General features: G+C 35.2%; 1 protein-coding gene across 1 annotated transcript; it reads left to right on the top strand.

Moving 5' to 3' along the window:
* Positions 1-355: 355 nt before the first annotated feature.
* On the top strand, positions 356-955 carry LOC136070460 (proline-rich extensin-like protein EPR1). The gene has a single exon (XM_065780437.1). It carries the CDS (start codon positions 356-358, stop codon positions 953-955), a length of 600 nt encoding a protein of 199 aa, XP_065636509.1.
* The last annotated feature ends 8,340 nt before the right edge of the window (positions 956-9,295 follow it).

Below are 9,295 nucleotides of genomic sequence, written 5' to 3'. Positions count from 1 at the left end.
TCATGCCAACACCAAAAAAGTGTGAAAAATCAAAAACCCTGTTGGAGTTAATCCAGATAGAACCAAGAAGCAGGTTTCCTTGGCAGAAGCGGCTTTAAATTGGCAGGTAGAAAATGCTGTGGCCCAAAACCAAGTTCTTTCAAAGATTCTGGATAATCAGAAAAAGATGGTTGAGGTCGTCACCCACACCTTTGCATCCTCAAACTCCCTTGTCGAGGACCTGAAAAAGAAAATCTAAGCAATTGATCAAGAATTGGCAACCATTACAGCTACAGTCAGGGATCTATCTATCTCTTTTCCTCTCATTGGACAAAAGGAAAAAGAAAGAAGGTAGTTGTTGCTACAACTCCAATCCATGGACGGATCACAGAAAGAAACACCTCAGACTCCTCCTATACATGTTCATATGCCCTTTCAGCCTCACCAATCGTTATATAAAGACTTGACCGTACCATTGACCTTTCATTTTTCCCCAATCTCTCCTTATCAAAGTCTTCAACCATTAGCCATAACACATCCAGACCATAATCCTTTCAAGCCAAGTGGAATTTTCCTTGCCATAACCTACAATATTCCACCTCAACCTGAGCCTCAAAACAAACCACAAACTGTACCTTTTCCAACCAAGAAAGACAAAGAACCTTTGTATCAACCTCCTGATCCAACTGTTGGTGCTTCCTCAAGGCCTCCAGACATGAACATGTTAGCAATAGACCCTGACCCCCCAAACCCAATTTCATCATTCCTCAAAACCCTCACCCTTGCTGATTCAAGAGAACCCTTTCTGCTCCCTGTAATTGAGGATTCTGAATTAGACCTATCAAATCTTGGTCTAGAGGAAGTGTTCATGACTAATACAGAACCGAAAGTAGAAGAAGAAGATGGTGTTCTTCGACCTAAACAGCCCCCCCCTCCACCACCAATATTCCCCCCACCACCTATTATCCCAGATTAACAAACCAGATTGACTTATTCATCAACCACTGACTCCAAACATTTGTTCACTCTTGATAATATTCCCCCTTTTAAGTGGCATGAAGAATTTTTTAACATGTACTCCTGGTGTATAGCAGAACTCCTAGCACCAAATGCCACTGTGTCTTAGATTATTGCTAAGTTTGTTGCAAGGATTACAGGAAGATTGATAGAATGGTGGATTAATCTAGGAGAGTACAAGCAAAGACAGGCTGTTCAATGTAATGCCTTGGAGGATTTTTTCACAATAATCCATAATGAGTTTCTTGGATTTATGACTCACTACACTGATGTAGCACGAGAAGAATTCCTATTGATGAAATGTTGTTCATTTGAAAGAAAAGATTTGGAGAAACATTTTGACCGAATGTCAAGAAGATACTACTCTTTCAATGGCATGGATGATGTCAATGCCAAATACACTTTCCTCAATTCCCTTCCACAACCATTGGGAGATGAAACTCTTCGCATGATGAATCTCTAAAAAATAACATTGCAGCAAGCTTCCTTGGGAGAAATTTATCAGCATGTGCTCATTGCCCTAGAGAAACTCTGCAACCAGAGAAAATTTCTTTCAGAAATCAGCAAGATCGATGGCAAACTCAAGGATAATTGTAAAAAGAAAGATTTGCAAATCAAGTGCTATGACAAGGATTGTACCTGTCCAACAAAAAAGGGAGATCATTTCAAAAAATATTCCTAAAAGAAAAGGCATCATACAAGTCACAAGAAAAAATCTTTTCGCAAGAAGAAATGAAAATTTCTCAGAAGAAAGCAGTTCAAAGGAAAAACCTCAAAGGTCTGTTTTGTATGCAGAAGGCCAGGCCACTTTGCAAAAAATTGTCCAAAACGGGAGAAAGCAGCAAAACTTTTGGAGCAGGCACAGATTCATGCAGATGATACTCCTATTTCAGACGTAGAGTCCTTATTTTCATTGGATGATAAATACTTCCCTCAAGCCTTAGCAGTCATGGCTTATTCTACTTCTGAGGAAGAATCAGACTTAGACAACGAAGAAGATTCAGACCCAGAAATTCAAACCATCTTTACATCCCAGCCCATTACAACTCCCCTAACCAGTCCTACACCTATAGCCCAAGTAAACATCCTTCTTGATACTTATGCCAGACCTATCCCAGTAATAGCATTATTCGATACAGGAGCAGCAGCAACAATTCTTCATCCTAAGATATTACCCAAAGAATGTTGGTTATCTCATCATCAGATGTTTAGAGCAGCAAATGGAGAAACATTTTTTATTACCCTGAAAAGTAAGCCTATCTTCATCAGAATCTTCCCAACACTCACCATCAAACACTAAGTCCTTGGCTCCCCTCTTACAGGAAGAGATCTTCTTATAGGATTTGACCTCCTTCATCAAATACTTAGCCTCAAATGGTCTTCAAAAAGACTTATGCATAAACAACACCTTCTCACTTGGACCCAAGTTCCCCATTTATTCACAGTTGATCCTTTTGATCCTATAAGATTCCAGATTATCAATGGTTGTTGTGCAAAAAATCACTCTGAATTCCTCCTTAAAAATCCAAACCCTTTGTGGAAAAATCCAAATTTCTTCATTAACCTACCCTTCAAAAAGAATGAAGATGTCAACCCCACAAAAGCTAGTTACAGAGGCAAGAACCCAGAACACTTGACTTTGGCCAAGCAAGAGCTATCTACCCTCCTTTCTGAAGGACTTATTGAACCCACAACTTCTCCGTGGGCATGTGAAGCTTTCTATGTATGTTAACAAACATGCTGAGCAAGTGCGTGGAAAACTCAGATTGGTGATCAATTATCAGGATCTCAACCATTTCCTTGCAGATGACAAATTTCCTTTGCCAAATAAGAGTGCTCTGTTCCAGCATCTTTCAAATGCTAGAGTATTCTCAAAGTTTGATCTTAAAGCAGGATTTTGGCAACTAGGAATCCATCCAGAAGAAATATACAAGACGGCATTCTGCATTCTAGACCATCATTATCAATGGATAGTCATGCCTTTTGGCCTTAAAAATGCTCCATCCCAATTTCAAAAAGCAATGGTAACTATGTTCCAGCCCCTCTTGACAAATGCATTAATCTATGTAGATGATATCTTTTTGTTCTCAAAAGACGAAGAGTCTCATGAAAAGTTGCTCACTGAATTCTACAATTTGGTAAGATCACAAGGGGTAATGCTTTCAGAAAATAAAATGGTCATAGGACAGTGTTCCATAGACTTTTTGGGAGTAAATATTTCAGAAGGGAAGTATACTTTACAGCCTCACATAGCTGTCTCTCTTGGTGAATTTCCAGACAAGCTCACAGGTGCTAAGCAAATACAACAGTTCCTCGGAATTGTAAATTATACGTCAGATTTTATCCCAAAGATTTCCAAGTACAGGAATTGTTTGGCTCAGTTATTGAAGAAATCATCTCCAGAATGGAATTCTGTTCATACAGAAGCAGTCCAACAGCTGAAGAAATTAGCAGAAAAGCTTCCCCCTTTGCAGATTCCAGGCCCAGGTAAACGGATATTGCAGTGCACCATGGCATGCGAGCCACGAAATACTTTGGAAAACACATAAATACAAAGAGAAAAAAGAAACAACAAAAATTGTTTGGGAAGATAACACCTTAGAGAAACTCTAACTGAGTTACTAAAACATATAGAAATACCACTTAATTCAAAAGCTTATGTCTTTGAGTTTGGGTACAACTATATCTAATACTATATATAATTGCAGAAGTTTTTTCCTACAATTAAGGCTTTGTTGCCATGTAAGAAAAAAGCCCATCTAAAAATTTGCCATGCTTACAATTAAAAAGCGATAGCTTATATTGTTTTACAATCTTAACATCGTTTTATAGTTTCTCAATATAAAATAATAATAAAAAAAAATGGATTAAAATACAGATAAAAAAGGCTTGCAATACTCCAAAAAAAAAAATTTGCGATACAGTGATAGAGAAGGAGAAAAAAAAAAAAAAAAAGCGAGTCACACTCATCAACTACCTTGGCTTAACAATCCTCTTATTTCCATGGATGGTAAATAATCTTCAACATCTCTTTTCTTGTTGAACCATCCTGTTGACAGTGCAACCACAGGTGTGTCATCGGAGTGGTACCGATTGTCACACTCAGATGGTCCACCACCATCCCCACCTTTCTTAAAGCTGTTGATGGTTAGCCTAGCCTTTGTATGGCAGGACACAGGCGGTTAACATAAACTTTGCCTTCCACACAACATTCAGAGTCATTCTCTGGGTTACATTGTCCTCGAGGAGGCTTTTTTCCCCTTGACTTGTCACTAGGCTTGCAAGTATGAGCTTCAACGTTTGAGCACTTTGTAACAAGAAGAAGAAGGAAGAAGAGAAGAATGACGATAGAACGAATTTGATTCTTCATCTTCTATTTTATTTATTTACGTATTTTGTTCTTTTGCTTTGATGATGTTTTAGCGTGAAGATGTTAAACAAGCGATAGGCTATATATAGAGATAAACTTGCCAAATTAACTTTGTTTTATTCATATTAAGATGTGTCCTTTGTGCATCTGTATTATCGATACACGTTTAGAGAATATTGTGACAACCAATGAACATTGAGATTCCAATCAAGCGTAACTTGAAACTCAAAATAGTGAATTGTTATTTTGTTTTTAATTATTGATTTTTGTGAACGAAGTTCATGTGTTCGGTTAACAGAGATTGAAAGAGAAAATTTTCTTACTGATAGGTTGTCTTGAAGTTTTAAGCTTAAATTGATGAGACATGAAAATGAATATTCAGCTCGGCTGCCGGCTGACATTATAAGTAATTGTCAACTAAGAGATCATTGTAGACGAAAAAACATCCAATGAAAACCATGGTTTTAAAAACCGGACCGGACCGAACGAACGGTTCGACCGGTTCAACTAAGAACCGGTCTTCAATTCGGTCCGGTTATAGCAAAAAACCGAAATAGCTTTAAAACCGATAAACAGTGCAAACCGGCTGGTTCAACCTGAGAACCGAAAATCAGAAAGGTCGAACCGGTTTTGAAAAATTGCTGAAACAGATCTGCAATAGAGCTTTTTTTTGTAGTAAAAATCTTCTTTTTTCTCAGATTTGCTGATGGTGAGGACAGATTTTTGCAATAAAGTCTTTTTTTCTTAAGATTGGCTATGCTTGAGAGAGAGAAAATGACTGAATGTTCATGCTTGGTGTTGAAATTAGCATCTTGGAATGGTATCTACAGATCTTCAGTCATTCAGTGAGGAAGAGAGGAACCGATGATGGTATTGTAGAGATAAGCAATAGATCTAACTTCCTGAGAGAGGTTCCTCAAAAAAAAAAAAAAAAAAAAAAAAANTTGTGATACAAAGATGGAGAAGAGAACAAAGTTCGTATGGCCAGCCATCACCATCATTTTCCTGCTATTGGCACTGGTAACCTAAAGGTGCAACAAAAATAGACATAGAGATAGAGAGATAGAACTACCACCAGTAAAAAAAAATTTCTTAGATTTGGGTATGAAATATGAATTAGCTTTGAGAATTGTTGGATTTATTTTTATTTATTAATATTAATTGCTCAATCTTCTTCTTCTTCTTCTTCTTCTTATTATTATTATTATAATTCAATATGAGAACCACCCGCATGTGTATTCTAACAAAAATAAACACCTCCTTCCTCCCAAGCCTTACAAACAGCTTTAGAGATCAACAAAATTTTAGACGTGAAGGCTGTAATCATGGTTAGCATCACACCCCTTAGTGGAAAAAAAAAAAAAAAAAAAAAAAAAAAAAAAAAAAAAAAAAAAAAAACTTCCTGAGAGAGAGAGGGAGATATGGCTTCTGTGGAGGACAGAAAACTGGAAAAATAGTCTCTTGATGGTAAGCAAAGTGGGGAGTGTACGCAGTGAAGTGCTAGATTTATGAGGTGTATTGTATACCGTGTATTAGAGAAAAAAAAAAGATTAAAGAAAGAGTAAACGTGTGGCTAGGAGGAGTGGAGTGGGAAAGTGGATTGATAGAGGGGGAAGAAGTCAGTGACTTGTCTAGTCATCTGACTTTGGGTTTTTTTTTTCTTTTTTTTTTTGAATAAATAAATAGTCAAAGTTAGGACTATTGTTTGTACAAACTAAAAGATGAAGCTTAAATGTTAAATAGTGGCCAACCATTACTCACAAGAAAAGAAAGGTGGTATGGAAAAAAAAATCAAATTTTTTTTTATATTTTCTTAATATAAATTATTAAATTTTATTAAAACTTATTTGCTATTTGGTTATAATGAACTTATTTGTTATTTGCTATTTGGATGTAAATGTAATGGCTAATGAACTTATTTATTTGGTTTTGTTGAAACTTGAAAGTTTATCATGTTAAGGATGGTTGTGTTGTAATGTTATTATGTTAAGGATGATTGTTTTGTATTGCTATTATGTTAAATTTTTAAAAAAGAATGTTATATACTTATATACTTGTATTTTTTTAAAATGAAACATATTTATTACTATTGGTTTGTGGGTTTTAGTATATTAAAAAATTATTAATTATTTATATAATTTAAATAAATAATAATTAAATTATTTATGACGTCACCAGTTCGACCATAAAACCAGTAATTAGCAGCTTTTCTGGTTCTTTCACTGTACCGGTTTTTAAAACCATGATGAAAACACCTTGTACACACATACCAAAATAAAGCTTTGCTTATATTTTCATATGATGGAGACCAGAGGCGACTCCAGAAATTTTTTCCAAGGTGTTCCTCAATAAACATAAATTATACAATCTAATAAAAAAAAAATTGTATATTGACAACAACAATAATAAAAAAACACGCAAATACATAAAGTTTATAATTGCCTTCTACGTGGTTTTCTTATCAAATATTTGTCCATAATTTTAGCAAAAGAATAAATAATAAACTATAAATTCATTGAAATATTAATAAAATTATTAATTATTGTTGTTTTATTAATTTTTTTGTCTTTTATAAAAAATAATTTGTTATATTATTGTTTCATTAATTATAAAATTATTAATTATTGTTTAACCTAACATAATTAATAACTTTTTTTCCCTTTTCCATTGTTTTCTACGTCAGGTCTTTTTTTTTTTTTTTTAATACTGAAATGGTTGAAGTATATTAATTAGAAGAGGGGGTCCTCAATTTCTTCCTCTATACCCTTGTGAGCCAAGTTTTTACTCTTTCCACCTTTTCCCATTGAGCCTAATCCCATCTCATAGGTTTGAAGGTTCCCTACAAGCTCAGTCAAAGGAATTTGATCAATATCCTTTACTTCTTCAATGGCAGTGATCTTGGCAAGGAATCTTTCAAGAAGGGACCTAAGGATTTTCCTAACAATTGTGGTTTCCGCAATAGATTATCCAAGATTGAAAGCAAAATTCATAATATCCTTGAGTTTAGCATAGAACTCATCAAAGGTCTTATCCTCCTCCATCCTTATTTCTTCAAAACTACTAGTGAGTCGTTGAAGCTTCACAGTTTTTACTACCTTGGTACCTTTATAGGTGGTTTCAAGAATAGTCCATGCTTCCTTGACAACTTCCGTGAATAATATTTTCTTGAATTCCTCATTGGTCACCTCACAAAATAAAGCATTCAAGGCTCTACTGTTGAAATTTGCCGCTATGATTGTTGCATCATCCCAATCCACCATCGTTTCCTTTAGCTTAATCCAACCAACTTCAACAGCTTACCATACCTGTTCACCTAGAGCCTGCAAAAATACTTTCATACGAACTTTCCAGTACGCATAATTAGTTCCGTCAAATAAAGGAGGAATCAAAAGAGATTGTCCACGATCCATGACAATAGGGGTCAAGGATCACACTCAAGAAATTAATCCAATCAAAGTGTACCTGCTTTGATACCACTTGTTGAAAAATTTAGACCCCGGTTAATAGAATTAACAAGTTTAAACTCAAGTTGTTAATTAGATTTATTATGAATAAAACTTGTTAAAACAAACAAACATCAATATCATGTCAAAATCATGCAGTGAAAAAATAAATAAAACAAGATATGATGACCTAGGAAAACCAATGAAACAAGTTAGTTTCATAGTAAAACACCTTAGGGGAAACCTTACTGAAAATCAGTTCACTATAGTAAAGAGAAGTTTCAGATCTAGTACAAAAACTTTGTCCCTAGAATCTACAATCCCCGTAGATGAACTTACAGCAAAAACCTTCTACCGCTTCAGAACCTCTGAACTCTTCAATATATGAACGCCACACTTTTTGATACATGGATCCCAGTACGTGACTAAACAAAGATGCACAACTCCTAGTACGTGACTAACACACTAACTTGTTGGCTAAAAAGTTCTTCACTTCATCAACAATGAAGATCAAGAAGCACTTGGTTACAAAACTCTAAGGCTCCTTCGCATTCAGGAAACTTCCTCCTCTCTTCCTTGCCTTCATTGCTACCCCTTCTCCTTACCCTAGAACATCACAAGATGCCAATTGTCTTAATTCTGCTTCCATCCTCGGGTGGGTGAAACCCTTGGAATACATCTATCTCTTTGGATTTGGATTAAGCAATCTACTCCCTAATCCAATCCCCCTTGATCCTCAGACCCCTCACAAATATTTTGCTTACCCTTTTTCTCAAAAAAAAAAAAAAAAAAGAAAAAAGAAAAAAGAAAAAAGAAGGTAATTGTCTAGTACCACTTTAATCACTTTGCCAAGTAAGAAAAAGTTGGCAAAAATACACTTTTGGTCCTTATATTTTGGGCCGATTTTTGAATTGATCCCTAAATTGATTTTGCTCCTATGTTAGTCACTGATTTCAAAAAATCGGTTTTGTTTTGGTTCCTGCCATTAACCTAGTAACAAAAAAATCAGAGGTGGCAGATGGAGTGCACTGTTGGCATGTTATATGCTGTGTGGCTAATAAAATAATAATAATAAGAAACCACATCAACATGCCACGTCATCGTCTGATTTAAAAAAAAATTATCAATTTTAACAAAATTAAAAAATTAAAAACATAAATGATATTTGAACATGAAGACACAATCATCAACATTTTCCCCAAAAAAATCAAGATTTTCTTTCAAACCAAACACTAAAATAATTCACATTTAACAAACAAACATAAACACAAACCTAGCCACCACCTCCACCAATCAAACCCATAAATTGTCACCCAAACCTAGAAATTTTCTTATGAAACAAACATAAACACAGAACCAACGAATAACCAACCCCCACAGAAATACAGAAAAATCCAGCCACCACCTCCACTGATCAAACAATCAAACCAACCACCACACCACTTATCAAACAATCATGAGAGAGAGTTGGGTTTAGAGAGAGAGA

Source organism: Quercus suber, unplaced genomic scaffold, assembly GCF_002906115.3.
Source record: "Quercus suber isolate HL8 unplaced genomic scaffold, Cork oak 2.0 scaffold_235, whole genome shotgun sequence".
In the NCBI taxonomy this organism is placed as follows: Eukaryota; Viridiplantae; Streptophyta; class Magnoliopsida; order Fagales; family Fagaceae; genus Quercus; species Quercus suber.
The sequence above is the reverse complement of the archived record's forward strand: the minus strand, read 5'-3'. Positions and strand labels throughout refer to the sequence as shown.